Below are 24,817 nucleotides of genomic sequence, written 5' to 3'. Positions count from 1 at the left end.
AAAAAAAAAAAGAAAGTCTTCCTATAGTAGACATTTAAGCTGAATCTTGAAGAAGAGTGAGGGTTAGCCAACCAAAGAAAGGTAAGAGAGGCATTCCAGACAAAATCAATAATTGCAGGAGCAAAGGCACAGAGTCAGGAAAAAAAATGATGTACAGTACAGTGGCAGAGGTTGAAGGGGAGTGGATCACAAGGAGTTTGGTATTTCTAAATTCTAAAGTGTGAGGTGGAGTTTGTCAAGAAAGGAGGCTGGAAAGGGAGCTGGGGTCCATGTTACTGAGGACCTGGTAAGCCATGCCAGGATGTGTGGCCATTATTATAAGCGAAAGGTGCCACCAAAGAGTTGTCCTCAAGGGAAAGTAGCTCAAATTGCATTTTAGATAGAGCATTCTGCATGCAGCTTAGGGGGAAAATTTCAGAAGGGCAGGATGTGAAGCATAGCCATTAGAACACTACTGCAAAAGTTCAAGAACTGGCCTTTCTAGTGATAGAAAGATGTGGAAAGTTAAGAGATAAAATTTCCAAAGTTGGTAAATGGCTATAGGGGTGAGTGAGGGAGAAGAAGAAACTAAGTTTCAAGAAAATGAGTGCAAATTTCTTGGAGGGAAACAAAAATTCCTATTTTGGACACTGACTGATGCATCTGTAGACTTTGAAGTTGTTATAATCAGTAGGTGGTGGGTAAATGAGATTCAAGAGGGAGCTGCTCAGAGACGGTTGGGGGGGGAGGAGATTTAAGAATAATTAGCATGTATAGCATGTAAAGGTAGGTAAAAACATAAGAGGGGTTAGAAGCCAGGAAAGTAGTGAGAGAAGCACAAAGGGTACGGATAGAAACCCCAGGATACCGGGGTTTTAGGGTTGTGCAGACAATGACAAATATACACGCAGACTAAGTATTTCTCTAAGATATGGAAAACAGAATCATATTTTAGAAACTGAAATAATATTTTAGAACAAAGACTATGTGGTCAAGAGTGAGAAGTGAAGCAGAGAGGTCTACTAAGATAAGGATGGAAGAGTACTGACAGGATTAGGTAATTGGGAGGTCACTGATGACCTTGGGCAGAGGAGAGGATCTTGACAGAGAAGAGCAGTCAGAAGGTCTGAGAAAAAATAGATTATTCTTTCAAGTGCTTGATGTCAAAGAAAAGGTTAGAAATTAGGAATTGCCCAGGAGCTGGAGGATGACTTGGAGTCATGAGAAGGTTTGATTTGAATAAGAAAGATTTAGCCATATTTATAGACTGGGAGAAATACCCACAGGATAAGAAAGAAAATTAATAATAAAAGGAGATAATCAGTAGAATCAAGTTTCTAAAGTGGTTAGATGGGTCAGAGCCCCAAACACTGGCAGAAGGACTGGATATGAACATGTAGAAAGTATTACATCCTGCATCAAGTGGAGTATTAGCAGAAGACATAAAGACATAGGGTGGGGGGCAGGGATTAGGGATCTATCTCACAACTCCATGACTTCATTTTTTGGATAAAGTAGGAATTAAGTTGTCTCCTGGAGGCATGAGTGTGTGGGTGTATGGTACTAGGTAAGGCTACTGAAAGGACTGGTGACCTCTTGAAATAGTCATAGGAGAAATGAGGAGAATTGGCAAACTAAGGACAGGACGAAAGTCTCTCATGTGGTATTCAGAGACCAGATGAAGATGACTTTTCCTTAGTAGCACTTGACCACCAGCATGGATACAGAAAAAGTCAACTGTAAGGCAGAGCTGGGAATGGAGTTCCCCAGTCATGGTGTAGACAAGTATGCCAAAAATCAAGTGCACAGATAACAGAGTGGTCTAGACTGGATAGTGGGGAGAGGCTGGTGGTCTGAGAGAATTTAGGGGATTAAAGAGTAGGTTTTGTGGCAGCAGAAGAATGAGACTTCTTCTTTCCTGTTTTCATCTCACTGCTCTGGTGAGAGGCTTATATTCATGACAGCATCCATTACTAATGGAAAGCCAAAATAAAACAGAGAAGGAGAGAAAAAGAGAAAGAAAACTCATTATTTCAAAATTCCTTTAATGCTTTTCTTAAAAAGCATGAATCATCTGCATCATCCGAAAAAAGCCTTTTAAAATTCCAAGACTAAGAACAAAATTATGGTTAAACATTTAATTAATGTTTATTATAGCTAGCATGCTAGTTTTAGAAAGGTCAAATTTATGATACAATGAAGTAATATTTTTCAGATTCTGTAGGTCTATTTTATAGTGCATTGGGGCTCACAGTATAATAAATATCTTCTATTATTTTGTAAGATTCTTATATGCAAAGCTGTGTAGGGGACGATAATATTGAATTTCAAGTCAAATGAGCTGGCATGAACCTTAGGCAAGTCACTTTATCTTTCAAGACTTCAGGTTTTAGACTGTAAAATGAAGGATGGGGGTAAATCTCCAAGTTTCCTTCCAGGTAAGAAAAAAATGAATATAATTTAATATTTTAAATTACTATAGAATTGATAGGATTACTCCTTTTCTGCTATGTCCTAGCTATAATTTATTGACCCTCAGACCACGATCAGGAACATAAACTCAAATGATAACACCATCTCTATGGGAAATAGAATCCATTTTATATCCGTTTACATTACGTTCCACCGTTCTCTGCTCACATTTACTCTTTGAAAACTTCATTTCCAAAGGTTCAGAGATATTTGTTCACCATCTTGTGACCGTGGGTCTCTGAGGAGGTGGCATATTATATCACTTCCAGAAACCAAGCCCCTGATTGCAGGGGGTGGGTACTCTGTAGCAATCCCTGCATATCTCGGGTTTGTCACTGGAAATAACATGACAAATTGAGTATAAAGGATCTATTAGAATGCCTGAGATGTAGGGAACTCTCCACAGTGTATAACAGTACACTGAACAGCCTTACATGCAGGAAATAATCAAAACACAGCATTATTTTTGTCCCCCACTTAGAGATTTCTCCTGCCACTAGATAAAAACTAAGGAGAACCCATAACTCACCGCTGTGTTACACAGTCACTTTAAATCACAAAATACAGTCTTGATTCAAAATTAAATCGTCCAGTTCCAAAAGATTCATCAACTCTTCCCTCTTTATTCAGATGATGACATCTCCTTTCATCCGCTAGATGCTTAGACCATAAGAGTCCATAGGCAGGAGGGAAAAGGGGACAAGATGTACAGAAGATGACAGCAGAGTTCTCATGAGATTGGTGACCGATGCCATCTCAGTAAACCTGGCAGGTGGTTAATGCGGACTTTTGCTCTCCTACCAGTTTTGTTCTCTTGGTTGCTAGCTGGGTTGCTCCTGGGAAAATTTCCCTAATGTGGGTTATGTACATTATCTAGCTACTTTTCTTTCCCCTATCAGGTCTCCTTTTATTGCTATTCCACCCCATTTTGGGGGGGATCCCCTCTCCTTTGGCAGGATCCCTTGTTGGGTAGAAAAATCTCAGGCAGAATGCCTTTGAAAATGACATTGTGCCATTAGCCAATGATTTCTTAAATAGACCACATGAAAAATTGATACATAGGATTTCATGAGGACCTTCCAGCTTCCAGGGAGAATGTAAGAAGCTGGAAAGAATGTTGCCTCCCACTCTAAGCAGAAGAAAAACCTGAATAGCCTACATCAGAACCTCCCTTGCCCTGAGGTCACAGGGCAAATAAACCTGAGATTTAAAGAAAGGCAGATGTCTCCAAGGCAAGAAGCAATATGGGAACTGGCTTACTTGAGACAGAGCACCTGGGAACACACGGCCACCACAGAAGTGAGTAAGAAGATTGCAGCTAATCCTCTGTAATGAGTCAACAGTAAAATTTTTACAATTTACTGCTGTTACAGACCGTGAGAATATAGAACCATGGAAGTTACATACATACGGGGAATTGACACCACCTCACAGGCTTTTCTCCACAAACCTCACAGAAAGCTCCTAAGAAAGATCAGGGTCAGAAGACATGTGCAGAGAAAGCCTCTTATATTAGCACAGGTCTAAGAGATAAGAACAAAACCCCTACAGAACAAAAACCACTGGGGCCCCTGAGTGGCTTAGTTGGCTGATGCTCAGGTCATGGTCTCACAGTTTTGCGAGTTCAAGCCCTGCATCCGGCTCTCTGCTGTCAGCACGGAGCCCACTTTGGATCCTCTGTCCTCCTCTTTCTCTGCCCCTCCCCTGCTTGTGCTCATGCGTGCTTGCTCTCTCTCTCTCTCTCTCTCTCTCTCTCTCTCACACACACACACAAGTCTCTCTCTCACAAACATAAAAAGAAACCTTAAAAAAAAGCCACTGGGGGTGGAGAGGGATGTAGATCCATTACAGTGGGGAAAAAATAAAAACAAAAACAAAAACAAAACAAAGAAACCCAGCACTCCCTGGGGGAGGGGTAGGAAGATCTCTCTCACCCAAGAACTACCACAACCCAAGCAGAGTTTGTCTGCCATGGGGAGGAGAGCAGGATCACCAAGCAGGTCTTAGCCCCAAGACCAAGAGACAAAAATCCTGCCTGAGACTGAAGTGAACTGAAAAAGCAGAATGCCTCTTCCCTACCAGGCTAGCAAGTATCCAGTAAGAATCTACTGCAGGGGAAGGAGCAAGAGTGACAAGTCTCTCCTAGGCACAGGCTCACAGGGAACGCCTAAAGCTTATGCCCACCATGAGCAAATAACACTAATTGCCAAAACTAAAAATAGCTCATAAATGGATAAACTGTAATTAAACCCAGTCATGGAATACTACTCAGCAATAAACAGGAATTATTGATACACATAGCAATATGGCTAGACCATAAATGTATTATGCTAAGTGAAAAAAGCCAGACCCAAAAGTCCACATACCATATGGTTATTACAGTCATGTGACTTTCTAGAACAGCCGAAAGTCTAGGGACAGAAATCAGTAGTTGCCAAAGGCTGAAAGTGGGTGTGGGGTTGAGTACAAAGGGGCATGAAGGATTTCTGAAGGGTGATAAAGCAGTCTATACCTTGCCTGCGATGGTAATTACATGTCATGCATTTGTGAAAACGTATGGAACTGTATACTACCTAAAAAAGGGTGATTTTACTGCATGTAACATATCTCAGCCATTTAAATTAAAAAAGAATTTCATTAAAACTAAGAACTTTTTCTTTATCAAAGGGCAACATTAAAGGAGTTTGCATATAGAATATATAAACAACACACAAGTCAATAAGAAAATAACAGACAACCCAATAGAAAAATGGGCAAAAGTCTTGAATGGACTCTTCACAGGAGTGGATATCAAAGGTCAATATGCATATGGAAAGTTGCTCATCATCTAGTATGAATGTAGACGAAAACCATAACCTACACATACATAAGATTAGCTACAAGTAAAAGTTGGCAATACCAATGTTGGTGAGGATGTGGAGCAATTGAAACTGGTTCAAAATGTGTATAACCACTTTGGAAAACTATTTGGCAGTATTTACCAAAGCTAAACACACCTGATCCAGCAAGGCTACTCCCAAGCATTTATCCAATAGAAGTGAGTGCATTTGTCCCCCATAATACATGCTCAAGGGTGTTCACACAGCACTGTTATCATTATTTAAAAAAACCTGGAAATAACACAAATTTCCATTAACAGAATAACATATAAATAAATTGTGGTATAGGTCTATAATGAAATACTGCCCAGCTATAAAGAAAAACAAATAATTGCAATATGCAACAAGAATGAAACTCAACAGATATGATGAATGAAAGAAGTACAAAAGAGTATATACTGTGTGCTTTGAAGTTATATGAAATTCATGAATAAGCAAAACTAATTCATGGTGACGAATTCAGAATAGTGGTTATGGGTGTGGGTAATATATACTGAGAAGAGGCATGAGGGCACCTGAGCAGCAGAAACTGTTATATAATTTGATCTCAGTGGCTTTACATGGGTAATACATATTTATAAAATTTTATTCAATTGCACACTTATGTTTCTGCACTTTACTGCATGCATGTTCACATCAGTACAATACAATAAAAAGAAAATATCCCCCACAGCATAGCTGAAAGGCTAATGGTAATGTGTGCAAAGTTAATACAAAAAGACTATGAGTACATAAAGACTTGTCCTGGCCCCTGACCCCTGTGTGTTTTTTATCAGCCACAGATGGAGAGGAAACCTGCATTAGCTCTGTAGCCCATGGTAGATTAGGCTTGATGCAGCTTCTACTCCTTCTAGGTCCCAAGCTTATACAATGCCCAATATAATATCTTTTTGTTTACAAAAAATGCAGAGCAGGCATTTTTCCTCTAACTTGTGTGTGTGTGTGTGTGTGTGTGTGTGTGTGTGTGTGTGTACAGAGAGAGCATGAGTGGCGGAGTGGCAAAAGGAGAGGGAGAGAGAATTTTAAGCAGGCTTCACGCTCAGTATGGAGCTCAATGCTAGGCTTGATCCAAAACCCTGGGATCATGACCTGAGCAAAAATCAAGATTTGGCCTCTCAACCAACTGAGCCACCTGGGTGCCCCTCCGCTAATGTTTTTAAAAAGACATTTGTTTTTATCTGCTATTAATTGCTATAGTGTAACATCTACCAGGTTATTATTTTTCTACCAGTACAATCAAACTTACTGCTCCGCCATTTCCCTACCACATCATTTACCAATAAATAAAGATGTGCGTACTTGACAGTGTGTATGCTGCGCCTCAATACAATTTGTTTTAATGGTCCTGCTAACAACACTCCCAGGGAGGCCCCATCCACACGGGGCCTCCCGGGCTCGTGTGCCAGGGGGAACGCAGCTGCTCCCAGCACAGCAGCCATCCTTGTTTTCAGTTCTGCAGGGAGGCAGCTCCTCTATTACCCTGTGAGCATCACACACTGATCTTCAAGCTCCAGCCTCAGGGGCTGCGCACTAGACTCTCCCAGCCGTCCCGGAGGCCCCTCCCTGGGTCTGAGGAAGAGGAACACACAATTCTACTCCCTCTTTCACTTTGTTGAGGGCTCTCACACAGCCCACTGAGATCTCCCCCAACATATCTCTTCACAAATCCTCTCTCTCTTCCTACTTTTACCTTTTTGTACATCATTAGTATGAATGAGAGGTCCAAGAATGTTTGAGCCGGAATAAGACTTGACTTTGTGGTTACATTCTACATTTTCATCCAGCACCTGTCTCTGGTGTGCGGCATTTGTGACTCATGATGGATGTCTCTCAGTCCAAACTTAAACATGAACCTCTTGTTCTTGGTAACCTCCACTTGAACCATATGAAATTATTGATTGTTGACAACTGTTGATCTAAAAGAATTGCAATTTCATATGCTTCAAACTAATAATTTTTAAGGATTTTTTTTTAAACATTTATCCAGTATTTGAGAGACAGAGAGAGACAGAGCATGAGCAGGGGAGGGGCAGAGAGAGGGAGACACAGAATCTGAAACAGGCTCTAGGCTCTGAGCTGTCAGCACAGAGACCAACATGGGACTCGAACCCACAGACGGTGAGATCATGACCTGAGCCAAAGTCAGTTACTTAACTAACTGAACCACCCAGGCACCCCTCAAACTAATAATTTTTTTAAATTAAATTTTTAAAGAAACTTTAGGTTGGGTTTGAACAAAAGGGAAAGTCAGTTATTAAAGAATACTATGGCAAATGCTGAAACATCTTCAGTGGAGCATCTCACCTTGGCTTTCAGTTGAGCACACAGTTCCTGCTGCTTTCTCCTATCCTTGGCCAACATGCCTTCCGTTGCATGTGCTGCACAGGCCTCGGCGAGGGTCAGTACGGCCTTCTGTATAAAGTCTCTCCTGTTCTTATTCCAATTTGATATCAGGATCCTTCGCTGCTCCCCAGCAAAGCGATATTGATCACAATATTTCTCATGTTCCACCTAAAAAGATAAGCGATAGTAAACACTTATTATGAAACTGAGCCTGTGCTCTATGTCATTGTTACAAAAATGAATTATAACCAATGATTTTGAAAAATTGGGGACAAACATCTTAATAGTAAATCGAGCAATGAAAACCAGGTGCCAGTCCCATAGTTCTGAGTTTATAGCTGACTGGTGACAAAGGACTAGCTTATAAGCCTAGTTTCCTCGTATAGGATAAAGTCTGATGAGGCAGTCCTAAAGCAACTTCCACGTCTATGTGGCAATGAATCTATGAACAGAGAGCATTACTTCCCCTACATATAATTTCAAAAATACTGCATCTTAAAAAGAATTTTTTAACATTTATTCATTTTTGAGAGACAAAGAGAGAGCATGAGTAGGGGAGGGGCAGAGAGACGGGGAGACACAGAGTCTGAAGCAGTCTCCAGGCTCCGAGCTGTCAACACAGAGCCTGCCGAGGGGCTCAAACTCCTGAACCAAGAGACCATGACCTAAGCGGAAGTTGGATGCTGAACAGACTGAACCACCCAGGTCTCCCCAAAATACTCCATCTTTAAATCAGTTTTGGTATTTTAACAATGACTTCAAGTTTATCAGTTAGATACATGCTAATAAACATAAACTGCTATAATAACCCTAAAAATCCAGTCTCCTCTTGATTACTGAAATATTCAGGTATTTGCTCTTCCCATCCTACACTCCTGATGGGTACTGGTAGAATCTGTTGGCAATGAATCCCCACCATGAGAGATCTCAGAATTTTGAGGGGCAGAACAGGAATGGAGTATGAAAAATCTTCATAGGTGATTCTGAAATGCTCCTTATATAAAGCTGTGTCTTCTGAAATTGAGAGCCACACTGACCTACATATACTTTATCCTGCTAGTATAGACCACATCTCTGAATTTGTACAGTATGTAGCCCCTAAGCAGTATGAAAAAAGAATCTAGCAAGCAGGATAAGGTTGTCCTAAAATAATAATTTAGATATGGTTAATTAGGGACATGATAAAACAAACTACAGTTTACTTAAACCAAATATCAGCTACAGAGATCTCTTCTGGAAACGTATAAGCTTTGTTCCTAAAAGCCAAAAATATACTTAAAATCTGTCAAACACTAAGAAAGGAAACATATACCATGCAGAAATGCATACTAATCAGCCCAATATAAGAAGTGAGTATAAAAACTTTGTCAGGTTAATAGCAGATAAATGCAAAAATTTACAAACTTAAAAATGACAGCTGGTCAGAGAAACAAATAGAATCAACAGGGCATAAAAAGAAAGATCTAATTTAATAAACTAAGACAAAAAATCTAGAGTGAATTATTTATTATATAACATGTTTTTTACAAAACAGGTATCTGCTATAAAATAAAGATCAGAATTAAAACAAATGATTGTTGGGTGGGGGCTGAGGGGTAGGAAAGGACTGGGAAGTATAGTCATACTAGCTGTGTGGTCTTTGCTCCAGTTTCTTCATCTGTAAAATGGGAATACAAATAGTACTTTTTCATCTACCATTATGTGTCTTACAGGAGTTTAGAAAGGACTGATATAAGGTAAATCTGATACACATGTTGATCTTATTACTTTCTTAATTTAAACAACTACAAAAATGCAAAGTATGTGATAATATTTTATAGCATAGCCATTTAGAAGTTAAGACTTTACACATGTGTATTTACATTTATGTTTTAAGGTGAGTTATTGTGAAGTTAATTGGTGACATGGTAACTTCTGTTTTCTTGTCTTTGTGGCCTTATTAACTAGAGAATGAAACAATAATCTCCCAGGCCCTCTGGGGGAAATTTCAGTCATGACTCTGAGTCATGTGGGGCATGTGTTTCAGACCTGACCACGGAGATCAGCTGGAATTGTCAAGCTGGGGATGATATAGGAGAGCACCAGCCCCCAAGACCAGTGCTGGCTTGCCCATGACCAGAAGGGCTGAGATGAGGCAGGCTCTGCAGATAGATGAGCAGGCACCCCACTTTTTGTATGACCCAGAGATTGCAGAACCTCTCATGGCGGGCAGGTGACTGCACAGACACCTAGAGGTCAAACACTAGCAGAGCAACCAAGGGGGCCAAAGCGAACATCTCTGGAGCAAGTAAGCATGGAAGAATAAACATTGCCTGAGGGGCTCTCCACCTTTTATGGACCATATAACTTGAAAACTAAAGGACTTCCAGGGCACTTGGGTGGCTCAGTTGGTTAAACTTCAACTAAGGGCATGATCTCATGGTTCATGGGTTTGAGCTCCATGTCAGGCTCCAGGCTGGAGCCTGCTTTCAATTCTGTGTCTCGCTTTCTCTCTGCCCCTTCCCATACTTGAATGTGTGTTCTCTCTCTCTCTCTCTCTCTCTCTCTCTCTCTCAAAAATAAACATAAAAAAAGAAAAGTGAGAGATTTTCAACCTATAACCCTATTATTTTCTAGAGTATAGGAAAAAATAATTTTTACACCATCATTCTAGAAATACAAATTTTGCTTAGTAATTACAGACCACTGAAACAATTTAACTTGCTGTTATTAGGGGCCTGCACTCACCAAATCATGCCTAGATTTGTGAGGAAAATATCTTTGTAACATGTTGAGATACAGAGTCCTTCTGCCACAGAGATCTGCAGGATATTGATCCAAAACAGCCTGGTAAATCCAGTGGTCTTCTTCACTTAATTGGAAATTTCTAGAAGCAATAAAAATGTCACAACATATTGTTAAGAAATCATGGAGTTTGAGAGAATTCACTGCTTAGCAAATGGTACTGATTGTAGAAAACAAAGTCTGGGGTGTTGTTTTTTAATACATTAGCCAAATTAAAAATCTGCTATAGGAAATGTTCTCAATTCTAATATTACAGTGAGTTCTTCAATCCTTTATGGGTCCTGCCATGAGTTCCAGGCATAATTTCAAGAAGTTGCCAAGTGACATAATATTTTAAAAGTATTTATCCTATCTTGCCAAAACAATATTTTAAAAATCATGACCAATGAATGAAATAAACAAATACTGGAAAATAAATTATTAAGACATACAGACTAAAAAGGAATTTTTATTCCTGGAGGAAAATACAAATGCAGGTGGTTAAATGAACAACTGTACAAAGGAAAGTAAGGCCTGAGGAAAGCACTAATTTCGGGTTTGACTTTAAAACAAATCTAAAATTATCATTTATTCTTTCAACTTCTCACTTTGTGGGATTAAGACTAGATATTGTTAGTTAGCAGATTACCAATGGCATCAAATTTCAGATCACGGAAGAAATAATTTGTAAATAGGAGCTCTTCAAGGCCCTATCCAATAACATATCTACCCTGCTCCCTTTTTCATTTCAGAAAGGCATTGGCCTGGTTTGTGCTCTATAGAAAGTATTAGCAAAGCCCTATGCAGAGTGAAAAGGTTGCAATATCAGCTTGAATTCTAATCTGAATTAATGTCTCTTTCTTATTCTGGGTTTATTTGCATATCATTATTCCTGTTTAATAAATTGGAATAATTAAATACAGATGCAATCAGAGTGAATATTATTAGCAATAAGTATTTCTTTGATCCAAGATGGAGACTTGCTTTGTTTATTTCTACTATATCAATGATCTTCTGCCTTAAAGTTGATTGTGCAATTCACAGAATTTTTCATAACATGTCTTCTATGCCCTTGAAAAATATTTGACAATTTAAAATAGAATAAAAATCTCTCTAAATTAGTGATACAAATGGGAATTCCACTGTCCTCATACAAGGTTACCTGGTTTCTGTAAATCATTTCAGTAATTTGGTAAGTCTCAAGAAAGAAAAAATTCTTTTTCAAAGAAGATAATCTTCACTAAGCTCTATAGTGGGAAGAAAAAGAGGGTTGGAGGTGTTCTACCAGGAAGAAGCATACTCTACAGTTCTTCTGTGTGACATAATAATCTATTGCAGAGAAAGAAGCTAAGATGGACTCATTCATCGAACACACTGAATGTATTGGTTCTGTCTGAATCAGTTATGAATGTATAGACAGTAGAAGCCTTCTGCAAACAAAACATTTCAAATAGGGGTATTAAGACTGCATAAAGGCCTGCCCCAGTGTACTTGGCATTTAAAACACCCTCAGGGGCTCCTGTGTGGCTCAGTCAGTTAAGCGTCCAACTTAGGCTCAGGTCATGATCTCACGGTTTGTGGGTTCAAGCCTCGTGGCAAGCCCCGCGTTGGGCTCTGTGCTGACAGCTAGCTCATAGCCTGCAGCCTGTCTTCGGATTCTGTGTCTCCCTCTCTCTCTGACCTTCCCCCGCTCACATTGTCTATCTCTCTCTCTCTCTCTGTCTCTCAAAAATAAATAAAACATTAAAAAAATATTTTAAATATATGAAACACCCTCAAGTCTTCATGGACAATAACTCAGGTCCTCTCTCCAGGAACTGATTTTCATTCATGATAACAAAAATGCATTTTAATAGCAGAGTCAGCCACATAAATTTTATTTTTTAATAAAATTTCTTAATGTTTATTTTTTCTATGAGAGAGAGAGAGGAGAGAAAGAAGAGAGAGAGAGGAAGAGAGAGAGAGAGCAAACATGAGCAGGGGAGGGGCAGTGAGTCAGAGATAGAATCTGAGCTGTGAGCTGTCAGCACGGAGCCTGACATGAGGCTCAAACTCAGGATCATGACCTGAGTTGAAGTCGGATGCTTAACCAACTGAGCCACCCAGGCGCCCCATCCACATAAACTTTCTATTACTACACCACAAACAACAAAAAGGAATAAACCTGAAGTCCATGTCTTTGTTTATGCTTTTAAACTGTTTCTTTAATCAAAGGGACTTGAATGGTTTGACTCCCCACCTTTATCTGATTAAAAATATATGTGTGTGTGGCGGGGTGTGTGCTGAGGAAGGGAAAGTAATAAAACTGAGGTCCAGTAAGTTCTCTGTTTTTTTTTTAAGTTGTCATTCATCTATATAGCACATGCTGTTGGTGCCATGCCAGATCTCCCTTGTTAATCAAAATTCCTGTCACCAAGATGTTGATAATTCACAGATGCACTTCCCTTTTCTGGAGAATTGCCCTGGACCAAATGGGAAGCTCCTCACCCAGGAGGCTTCTCTCCTGTCCGTTCTCAAGTGCCAGTTGCAACCAATATTCAGCTAACAGGGGGCTACAAAAGTCCAGCCCACTTGCTTCATGATGGAACCAATTCCATGATACCATTCATGCTCTAGTGTTTCACTGTGGGAGCAAACTGCAGCCCATTTCTACCAAGATCACCTCTAGGCATAGATATTTTCCCTCCTCTTTCCTTCTTCCCTTAGCATCCTTCTCCTGAGAGTATTGTCCAACAAATCACTTGCTCTTACAATTCCCGTCTCAGCTTTGCTTCTATGGAACCTGACCTACAACAATCTCTAAGCAATCTTACCCATAATTTTCAAAAATAGTTTTAGTCCTTTGGTAAATGGAGAAGTACTTCTAAGCTAATTACTTTGATGATCTCTCATACTGAATGGTGGCACAAGATTGCAGCTATACTCAAAGAGAAAGTGCAAATAGCAAACATTTACAGAAATGCTTTTCAAATAAAAGCACACATTAAGCAGTGTACATTGCCATAAATAAATGGAGCAGCAGGAGAATTTGTGGTACTGAGTGCATTTTTATGTATTGTGTGAGTGTATTAATTAGGTGCCATTTTAGTGACAACATTAAAACCACTTAAACATATGAAATGATAATATAACAGTAAAACTATTTCAAACCAAGTATTTCACAAATGATCACATCCATTTTTGCTCTTCTTAATGATTTTAGAACCCTCACATCTCAACAGCTTTTTCCAATGACTACAATTACGCAAATTGTAAGTCATTTTTCTAATATACATAGAATAAAAACTAAAAACATGCTTTAAAATGATATATAAATACTCACAATTATTATTTTAGAGTATTTATAGCCATTTCCAGAGCCACGGGCTTAAATTTTGAGGCAAATATTCACATCAGCAATAGTAATGGCACAGTCATATATCTCCATTAGGATGCTGTTGGTAAGCTAGAAAGCTCCCACCGTAATATATATACTGAGTCTTATGCATAGTAAAAATCTAGGAGGAATATTCAAACATAATAGTCTCTTCACAATAGCAAAGTAGCTGTTTGCTTCTTAGCCTCTAAAATAAAATCAAATTGAATAAATCTGCATTTCCAACTTCTAATATGAACATTTCCCTTTACTAATTAAACATCTTTCCATTGTACAGAAAAATCTATGTGAGATAGCCAAGGCATATAAAATAATGAAGGTTAGCTTTTACTTTCTAAAGTTCTTATTTCTTTGCTGGTGATTATGATGTCAGAAGTAGCTAAATTACACAGCTATTGAAAAATATTCTGATCACTTGCCTATTGTCTGAATTCGGAAAGTGACTCCATAATTTTAAATATATGTTTAAAGAAGGCTTTGAAATTATCCTAAACATTTGCAATTTTTAAATTATCTTTAAACAAAATATCTTTGGCAAGTTTATGTAATTTCTACTCTGTTTTTCCACCCAAATTTAAAAGCACACCAAGATTTCATTTTTATAACAGCACACCAAGATTTTACAATTTCCAGGTATATTGGGCACTTCTAACACTTGAGGAAATTCCAAAGTACAGAAGTGTGAGATTATCTACCACTCAATTCTCACCCACCATTCCTGCCCCATAATTAAGTCCAATGATCTAATTTCATCATATCACAAGATATGAGACAAAATAGGTATTTTAGGAAAGGAGAACCACGGCTGTGAGAATCCAACCACACCAAGGCTGATTGTCTCCTTAATTTTACCTGTTTGAATCATGCCAAAAATCCTAAACTGACTCACAATTAACTTAGCTACCAATTTTCTTCTTAGTCATGTTTAAGCCTCTTCCTTAAGGTTCCATGACATCAAAATACATTTGTAGTTGGGGAAAGGTAGAGAGGCAGCCAATGGGGGCAAACAAGGTGCATAAAGGTAACAGGTATTTTAACAGCAGGGACAAGTCTATGAAACTAAACATTGTGCTTACAAACTGGCTGAAAGGTGTTTTATAATTTTATCAGAGTGAAGGGAGCTTTCTAGCAAAATGGTAGTGTCTCCCGAAGCTACCTGACACCTCTGATGGCTGGCTCGACACTGGCAATGGGCCGTAGTGAATCTGGGCCAAAGAAAACCTCTTCTAGTGTGATGGTGGCAGGAGAGACCCAGCACCCCTCCACTAAGAAGCAGGACAGCAGTGAAATACTGAAGGATTAATGTGGATAAAATATAGATCTGACATAATCTGTTTGCCTGTATGGGGTCTGACCCTCTAGAAAATACAATTTGACTCTACTTTTTAAATCAGACTCAAACACTGAATCTAATCAGCCTGGTTCCTGAAACTGTCTCCCTATCCAACTACTATACCACTCCACCTCCGTTGTTCAGACATAAATCTATCTTTAATTTTCAGCCTGGTTGCAGGGGGGCTTTCGAGGCTTAAACTTGTTTCTGACAACAGAATCCCCTCCTTGGATCTTGTTTGGGTAAGTGCATTGTCTTTCCTGGAGAACCATTCCCACTCAGCAATTCTTACCTCCAGGGTCCCCAGCTGACAGCCAGAATAAGGTGGGCTCTCAAAAGTATGGCCAAAATCCACTGAATTAAAGAACCAACCACAAAATGGCCCATAAGGTAAAGCCATAAATGGCATCACCATCCAAAGACACACTTCCTTCTTCTGTGAGGTGACAGGAAAGTGAACCTATGGCAGGGTTCTAAAACTGATAGCATCAGAATTTCTTATAGAAGGGTTAAGGGTTATGAATCAGGCCAGAAGACGAGCTTAAGAGATTTACTTGGAAACTACACTTGCTATTGACATGGCAAGTATGCTATTTGTACTTAGATTTTTTTTTTTGGAATAGTTGCCATAGAAGTTCAATTTTTTACTTGGAATGTGTATTTTTTATGAGTGGAATAGCTGGGGTGATGGCAAGCCTCCTAAACCATCCTTTGTCTGTACATTCATCTACACTAGTTTTAAGGGGCAATATAATTCCTAGTGGAAGTTTTGAGAGAATATGATCAATACAAAACAGTCTGTTATAAGTAAAACAAACTGGCTCAACCGCTCCCTATGCTAGGTTTTAAATAATTATATTCATCATAAGAAGTGTAAGGAAAAAGTAATTATAGCACAGTGCCCCTACTCCTGCTCCTGCCCACCAGAATCCTAATTTTATTCAAGATCTACCTTCCCCCTAGGGCCCCCACGCTAGGGAAGGAGAGCACCATCCCAGCCCTGGGAGTAAATCTTGATTGATTTTAAGACATTTATAAACATCCATTTGTATGGTCAGTGTTTGGTCTAGGCATGGACAAAAGACTCATTCTGGCCAATGAAATGTGAGGAGAAGTCTTGTAAGGCAAAGATTTTCTAGCTTACAGGGAAGAATAAAAGGTCCTTTTCTGTTCCCGTGTGTTGTGATGGGCAGTGCTGGAGGAAGTTATCTAACTTGCACAAAGACAGGGCAAGAGAGTGCAGAAAACCAGACTTCTCTGTCTCTGTACTTTGTGGAAAATAAGGACTCACCTTATTGTTTAAATGACATTGGCTTGAGCTGGAATTTTCTTACTTACAGCTCAAGATACCCTAGTTGATAGCTAACTGAGGGGAAGAAAATTTAAGTTTTTAAATTAAAAATATTTTAAATATGGCATCCTAATATTTCTTTGGAAGGAAAGTACTATGAAGGATGAAGAGATGCAGATCCAATGTATCCAGAGACCACCATCTACACTAACATTCCTCAGATGGTTGGCAACAGACAAGTGTTCAACATCAAGGGCCATTTTTAAGACAAAAACCCAAAACTAACAAAAGCAGCTCAAACTCAAATGAACAGAATCAGTAAAGATAAGCTCATCTATAAACACATTATAAGCTCTAGTTTTTTTTTTTAACTCTATTGATCCAGAATTTGCCTACATGTTACCATGTTATTCTTCATTTTGGAGAAGCAAGAACATTTTTAAATGCAGTAAAGTTGAAGTGAATAAAATTACTTATATAGACATTACGACTCCATTTTCCAGATTCAAAAATAAGAATAATAAGACTGGCCTACTTCTTTGGAACGGCATGAGGAAAAATTTAACTAACCATTAAGGGCTTTTGAAATTTTATCTATATATCTATCTATCATCTATCTATCATCTATTTAAAGTAGGCTCCACACCCAGAGTGGTGCATACAGTCAGTCACATGCTTTACCAACTGAGCCAACCACATGTCCCAGCCTTTTGAAATTTTAAATGCCACATAAAAATGCTATCATATCACCTCAAACCTACTAGCAGTACTCATGAAGAAAGGATAAGAGTGGATTAGAAGACTGATGGTTCCCTTTCTTAGTTCATTATTTTTTAGACATTAACAATGTTCAACTTTATGTTCTTATATAGGCATTAATATGGCAAGTAGACAGAGCCTATGAGTGTGGTGATTATAATTTCTTTTTTTCCTTCCCCCTCCCCCTGGGCCACACCTATGATGATAATTTATTACAGTACTGATTCTCCATCATCTCAGTTCTAATAATATGGCTTCCTCAAAGGATTATATATATATCCACAGTTGGACCTCAAGTTATAAAGACTAGGAAAGCCTTTTTATGAGGAATTGATTTGATATATAACATAGCATTATAATTCCTCTCGTCAAAATTTGGTAAGTCTGTCCATGAAGTTTTAATCTTATCTTTGTTATAGCTACATGTATTTTATTATTTTAATAATAAATTCTATCTGCTTTATTCAGGTTAAAAAATAACCTATGTCAATTGTCCTAGACACAAATCTGTCAAGCTGCTGTATTTTCATTTTCTCCAATCTGATTTACTCAAGATTAATTTGATTTCACATCAGGCAAAGAACAGAAGCCTTTCATAAATGACTCTCACTCCTTCATCCTATAAAACACAGATTTTTCAGTCTCCAAAAGTATTAGAAATGTAGCCTTATACACTGCTAAATTGTATAGTTTCTAGCTGAAACAATTATACCAAGGAGGCAGGTATGGGCTGCAATGATACTAATAATAAAGACTGTTGACCTAGAAACTTATAGCCACTATTCTTAGACATATTTTCACAGATACATTTAAACAACCATAACATCCAAGTAAATATACAGACTGAGTTAATTAAGCAAGGCAAACTCCAAGACTAATTTTTGGAGTATCTTACAGAAATTGCATCCATTTTTTCCCTTGATAAAATGCATTCCACTATAGCCAAAAGAATTTAAAATATACTTTCTTCCCATGACAAACCCAAAATAAGTTGAACAATCACCAAATATGGCTTTTGGTTTAAGAATCATAAAGTAGTTAAATATTTTCAATGATGTGTTTAAGAGAAAGCAATTAAATATAGATGACAAAAATAAAACCATAGTCTACGACTATCATCTTGCTCTAACAAATATAATTCCACAGCCAGGTTGGACAATCCATGTTGGAATACGCCAAGAGAAAATGAGAGTTGCAGTGACTCAGGATGTTGCAAGTAAGTCATAAAACCTATGTGACTAAGTGAACACACACACCAGTGTTCAAAGAATTATGTCCCTATTTCTGAGCACTTCTCCCCTTACAAAAATACCCTTGACATACAACCAGCCCAAACCAGAAATGTAGAACCTGAGACTGAAAATCCCCAGGCACTGAAATTTGCTAAAATTCCTGAGACTACATTCTCAGGAAAAAAAAAAAAAAATCCTACTTGGTAATTAAAGCTTCAATGTTTCAACTTATAACTTCATCAAGTAAGCAAATAGTGGTTATTCTGTTCCTTTCCCTATTTTTCTTTCCTCTTGAATTGATCAAGGAACATCTTCACATTTGAATATATGTTTATTAAAAATATTTTAAAGAAAATTACATGAGGCCACTCACTGTTTCTTGAGTGCTGGCTTTTACCTTTTTCATCCTTTTTTTGCCAATTCTGTTAACAAAACTTTCACATAAAGATAGTGACAGAGCTATGCTATGCTATGTAGATGCATACTGAAAAAGAGAAAAAAAGCTTATGAACAAGATACTGGTAATATTCACACATGATTCCAAAAATCCAATCAAGTCCCAAAACTGGACCAAATGAAAGAAAGGTACGTTGGTCAAAGTAAAAAATGTTTCTGCTTTTCTGAAAAGCAATATAACAATACTACCAAAAGCCGTAGAATTTTTCAATCTCTTTGAACAATTCCATTTGCAGAAACTCATGTTAAGGGAACAATCATGGAATGACTCAAAATATAGCAACAGAGTTGTTTGTTCCAAGGTTTTTAAGCAAATATCAAAATATGAACTACATAATTGTCCAGAACCAGGAGATGGTTTGAATTTATCTTCTACAATTGTATATTGTAATATCATACATATAATAAAAAATATGTTATAAAGGAACATTTAATGCAGTGACTCAAGCATAGGTTAGTAAACATTGACTGAAAAAAATGAACAATACTGGATTTGATTCATAAATAAGAAAAACAATGAATATGTGTAGAGTATGTTTTCATTTTTATAAACAACAGAATGTATACCTGAAATACATAAAATGTTACTAGAGGATATCTCTGTGCATTGGGAACTTAAGGTTAACTTTTAGTTCCTTCTTTCTGCTTGCTTCAATTTTTATTTAATTTTTAAAAAACTTTTTATAAGTCTTTATTTTTGAGAGGGAGAGACAGAGAGAGAGGGAGACACAGAATTCTAAGCAGGCTCCAGGCTCTGAGCTGCCAGCACAGAGCCCAGTTCGGAGCTCAAACCCAAGGACTGTGAGATCATGACCTGAGCTGAAGTCGGATGCTTAACTGACTGAGCCACCAAGACACCCCTGCTTGCCTCGATTTTTAAAAAATTTTCAGAAATAAATGTAATTATTTCTGTATTGAGAAGTATACATATAAAGAAATATGTGTGTGTGTGTGTGTGTGTGTATGAGGCTAATAAATAGTAACTTTCTAGTAACTAAATAGTAACTTTCTTTTTTTAAATTTTTTAAAACGTGTATTCATTCATCTTTTAGAGAGAGACAGAGACAAAAACAGAGCACGGGTGGTGGAGAGGCAAAAAGAGAGGGAGACAGAATCTGAAGCAGGCTCCAGACTCTGAGTTGTGAGCACAGAGCCTGATGTGGGGCTTGAACTCATGAACTGTGAGATCATGACCTAAGCTGAAGTCGAATGCTTAACTGACTGAGCCACCCAGGTGCCCCAATAGTAACTTTCAAGTAACGTTAATTGCAATAATTTAGTTGAAAAAATATGAAACTATGGGCCCTGGCAATGTACACACAGAAGGACAAAATTGTTATAATCATTGTTGATTTTAAAATAGTACACAGATTCTGATCTCATAAAATAATAGAACAATAATTATGAATCAATATTTAAATTTAATATACCTATCAAACAATAAAGTAGAAATTACTTGTAATCACTCTATAGCTTTTGCTGCATATTGGCTTCAGATATGACATAGCTAAATGGAGCATCAGACAATTGTGTCTCATCTGTATGATTAATTCATCCAAATGTTAGGAAATTAAAGCCACAATCTCATCTGAGTCTAAAATAAGCAATTAAACTTGTCTTCACGTCACTAACGAAATACAGCCTAAACAGAATATAAATAGCTTCACACATATTGAATAAAGAAATAGGTTCAATTGCAGTCAGAATTTTTTAAAAATATGTTTTAGTAAAAGGTAACATCCTTTAAAGCTGTGCTGTCCAAGACAGTAGCCATGACCCACATCAGCTGATTCAGGACTTAACATGTGACTAGTGCCAGCTAAGATGTGCTACAAATGTAATATGCAAGCCAGATTTCAAAGATGTTCTATGAAAAACAGAATGTAATATATCTCATTAAAAATTTTAAGATATCAATCGCATCTCGAAACTATAATGTTTTGGAACTACTGAGTTAAATGAATATATTATTGAAATAAATTTCATCCTTTAAAAAAGATTTTAATATGGCCAGTTAAAAATGTTAAGTTATGGTGTGCCTGGATGGCTCGGTCAGTTAAGTGTCTGACTTTGGCTTTGGTCATGATTTCGTGGGTTATGAGTTTGAGCCCTACATCAGGCTCTGTCCTGACAGCTCAGAGCCTGGAGCCTGCTTTGGATTCTGTGTCTCGTCTCCCTCTGTCCCTTTCTTGCTGTGCTCTGTCTCTCTCTCTCAAAAATAAACATTAAAGAAAAATTTTTAATGACAAATTAAATATGTGGTCCACATCTCACGTTGTACTTCTATTGCGCAGTAGTCAACCCAATTTACCAACGTGATTGATACATGTAAATGCTCGAAGTGGTACGGTGTAAGAAAAAGCATCAAGTCAGATGAGGAGCAGAAACTCACTGTGCTCAGCTGCTATCTCAGAAACTTTGGGGAAATTTCTCACTTTCTACTCGGCTGCAGTTTCTCCATTTGTAAAATAGCTGTTTAAATGGGCTGTATTGAGGATTACAATGGCATGTGTCTGTCATGTCATGTAACGGGTGCTCACTAAATATCAATTCACTCTTTAACTTGGATTTTTTAAAAAATTGTGGTTTTGCTTTATAAATAGAAAAAACAATGTATGCTGAATTTATTTATGATTTCCCCACCTGGGGATAACTACTGTTATTGTTTATTTGGATAAACTTTCAGTCTTTATTTCCTATAGCTATATAGATGCAGAAGTAACATTTTCAGAGGGAAAAGAAAAAAATACATAAGGGAATCCATGTTATACAAACTATTTTGTGACCTAACTTCTAATTAAACTGTATAGCAATCGTGGTGCCTAGGTGGCTCAGTTGGTTTAGCATCCAGCTTTGGCTCAGGTCATGATCTCACGGTTCATGAATTCGAGCCCCACATGGGGCTCTGTGCTAACAGCTCAGATCCTGGATCCTGCTTCTGATTCTGAGTCTCCCTTTCTATCTCTGCCCTTTCCCTGCTCATATTCTGTCTCTCTCTCTTTGAAAAATAAAGAAACATTAGAAAAAAATTTTTAAATTGCATAGCAACATATTACAATTATTTGTCATTAAAAATTATTTACTGTAATTATTAATGACAGGGCGGTATCCCATTACATGGATACATCGTAATTGATGAAGCTAATCTTCTGTTAGCTATTTAGTCATTCAGAAGATTTTATCACTAAAGAAAGAGGGAAAATGTTGAATGTCCTTGAAACCAACTATTTCACTTCTATAATTATTTCCTCTGAGATGATTTCTAAACAACAATTATTCACATTTATAAAATTGTTGATGACATATGGCCAGATTGTCTTCCAAGAGTTTATATACCATTCATGTATGGAAATGCCCATTTCTTTCATATTTTCAAACTTGGACAATTTTTTTCATGTTTTACCATCTTGTAGGGAAAAATCTAAGTCTTTTTATAAAGTTTTATTTTTTTACTTTGAGAGAAAGAGAGACAGAAAGAGAGAGAGAGAAAACATGAGAAAGGGAGGCAGAGAAAGAAAGAGAATCTCAAGCAAGCTCCACACTGTCAGCACAGAGCCTGATGCAGGGCTTGAAACCATGGACCATGAGATCATGACCTGAGCCAAAACCAAAAGTCAGATATTTAACCAATAAAGCCACCCACATGCCCCCGAATCTGAGTATTTTTAAAAACTTCTATTGCATCGATGAGTAGGGAGGTTTTCATAAACCTCTTTGTCATGTGTACTTGGAATTACCCCCCAGAGTTGTCATTGTGACATCTATTCACCTCCTCAGCACCTGTACCATGCACTCTGCATCCCCACCAGTTACTGTAGTAGATGAACCATCTGTGTTTGTTCCCCTACTTGTATACCAAATCCCATTACTGGATGATTCTCATCAGCATCAAATATAGTAATATTTACCCCATTTTAAGCAAAACAAAAGACAATTCAACAACATAAAAGTCTGGCCCTACTTTCTTGCTCTCCTTTACAAAAGAACTTCTCAGAAGAGTTGTAGGTACCCATTGTCTTCAGTCCTTTACTCCCATTCACTTAAATCCAACCCAATAAGTCATTTGTTCCCAATGACTCAACAGTTGTTGGGGTGCCTGAGTGGCTCAGTTGGTTGAGCGTCCAACTTCAGCTCAAGTCATGATCTCATGGTTTGTGGGTTCAAGCCCTGGGTCTGGCTCTGTGCTGACTGCTAGCTTGGAGCCTGGGACCTGCTTTGGATTCTGTGTCTCCCTCTCTCTCTGTCCTTCCCCTGTTCATGCTCTGTCTCTCTCTGTCTCTCAAAAATAAATAAATGTGAAAAAAAAAGTTGTTTATCTAGCGCTAATGGCAAATTACCCGTTGTGTATTATTTGACTTAGTGGCATTTATTAAGTGATCATCCCTCCTCAGCTCACACTGTTGACCATTCCCTCTCCACTTGCCTTACTGGACAGGATAGTTTCTTGAATTTCTTCATGTCTCACAGATCTTTTCTCAACATCCAGTGTTGGTTACCCCTCCTCTTACTGATGCTGTAATGCCAGCAGATCCTAGGGATCTTCTGTTTATTTCTTCACTCACTATTTTGGTGATCACACCCAGTTTCGTGGTGATGACTCATGAACATGAATCTCCAGCTCAGATCTCTCTCCTGAACTACAAGGTCATATACCTGACTGCCTTCACAAATCTGTACTTACATATCTGACAGCATCTCAAACTCAGTATATCCAAACCTGAACACCTCACCTTCCATACAGCCCAGCCCTACATCATTAAGGTCTTCCCCATCTCAGTTGATGGTAGTTCCATCTTCTCAGTTGCTCAACCCAAAAACACTGAACTATTCTTTTGTTGCGGTTTTTCACGTACCTAATGAACTTTATCAGTAGATGCTGTTGGCCGTACCTTTAAAATATGTCCAAAAGCTGGCTATTTCAGGCCACCTCCACTTCCTGATCCAGACCACCATTGTCACCCACCTGGTTTACTTTAGTAATCTCCTCAGGGATCTATCTTTTCTTGTCCTTCCCTACCTCTGTATTAAACACAGCAACTCCCAAAGTGATCTTGCTAAAACATAAGTTAGGTCGTATTACTCCCTAATGCTCTCACACTTCTGTTTCCAGTAGCTTTCCATGACACTCACAGTAAAATCGAGCCAGTGTAGCTCAGGGAAATGAGGTTACTAACTGGTACATACGCCCAACCATACCCTACCTTTGGACCTGGGGATGGAATCATTCCAACCAAAACCAATGAGCTGTTACAGAATAGAAAGAATGAAAATAAATGTTGGGATTAACCAAGCCATCCACTGTCTTTATTTTTTTAAGTAGTTTACTGTCAAATTAGTTTCCATACAACACCCAATGCTCTTCCCCAAAAGTGCTCTCCTCCATCACCACCACCTCTCTTCACCCTCCCCCTTCAACCCTCAGTTCGTTTTCAGTATCCAGTAGTCTCTCAAGTTTTGCGTCCCTTTCTCTCCCCAACTCTCTTTCCCTCTTCCCTTCCCCATGGTCCTCCATTAGGTTTCTCCTGTTCTCCTGTTAGACCTATGAGTGAAAACATATGGTATCTGTCCTTCTCTGCCTGACTTATTTCACTTAGAATGACACCCTCGAGGTCCATCCACTTTCCTACAAATGGCCATATTTTGTTCTTTCTCATTGCCATGTAATACTCCATTGTATATATATACCACATCTTCTTGATCCATTCATCAGGTGATGGACATTTAGGCTCTTTCCATGTTTCAGCTATTGTTGACAGTGCTGCTATGAGCATTGGGGTACATGTGCTCCTATGTATTAGCACTTCTGTATCCCTGGGGTAAATCCCTAGCAGTGCTATTGCTGGGTCATAAGGCAGTTCTATGGATAGTTTTTTGAGGAACCTCCACACTGTTTTCCAGAGTGGCTGCACCAGTTTACATTCCTACCAACAGTGT

The 24,817-nt window shown here is 38.3% G+C and overlaps 1 protein-coding gene across 1 annotated transcript in view; it reads right to left on the bottom strand.

Annotated features, from left to right (window-relative positions):
* CCDC148 (coiled-coil domain containing 148) overlaps positions 1 to 24,817 on the bottom strand; it is a 245,238-nt gene that overhangs the window by 116,941 nt on the left and 103,480 nt on the right. Inside the window, exons 9-10 of the mRNA XM_029934542.1 lie at positions 10,401 to 10,539; positions 7,635 to 7,841 (exon numbers count right to left, since the gene is read on the bottom strand). Coding sequence (XP_029790402.1) covers positions 7,635 to 7,841; positions 10,401 to 10,539 — 346 coding nt within the window. The remainder of the gene's footprint in view (positions 1 to 7,634; positions 7,842 to 10,400; positions 10,540 to 24,817) is intronic.

The sequence above is a fragment of the Suricata suricatta genome, chromosome 3 (genome assembly GCF_006229205.1).
Source record: "Suricata suricatta isolate VVHF042 chromosome 3, meerkat_22Aug2017_6uvM2_HiC, whole genome shotgun sequence".
Taxonomy (NCBI): Eukaryota; Metazoa; Chordata; class Mammalia; order Carnivora; family Herpestidae; genus Suricata; species Suricata suricatta.
This window is presented reverse-complemented; position numbering and strand designations above follow the sequence as displayed.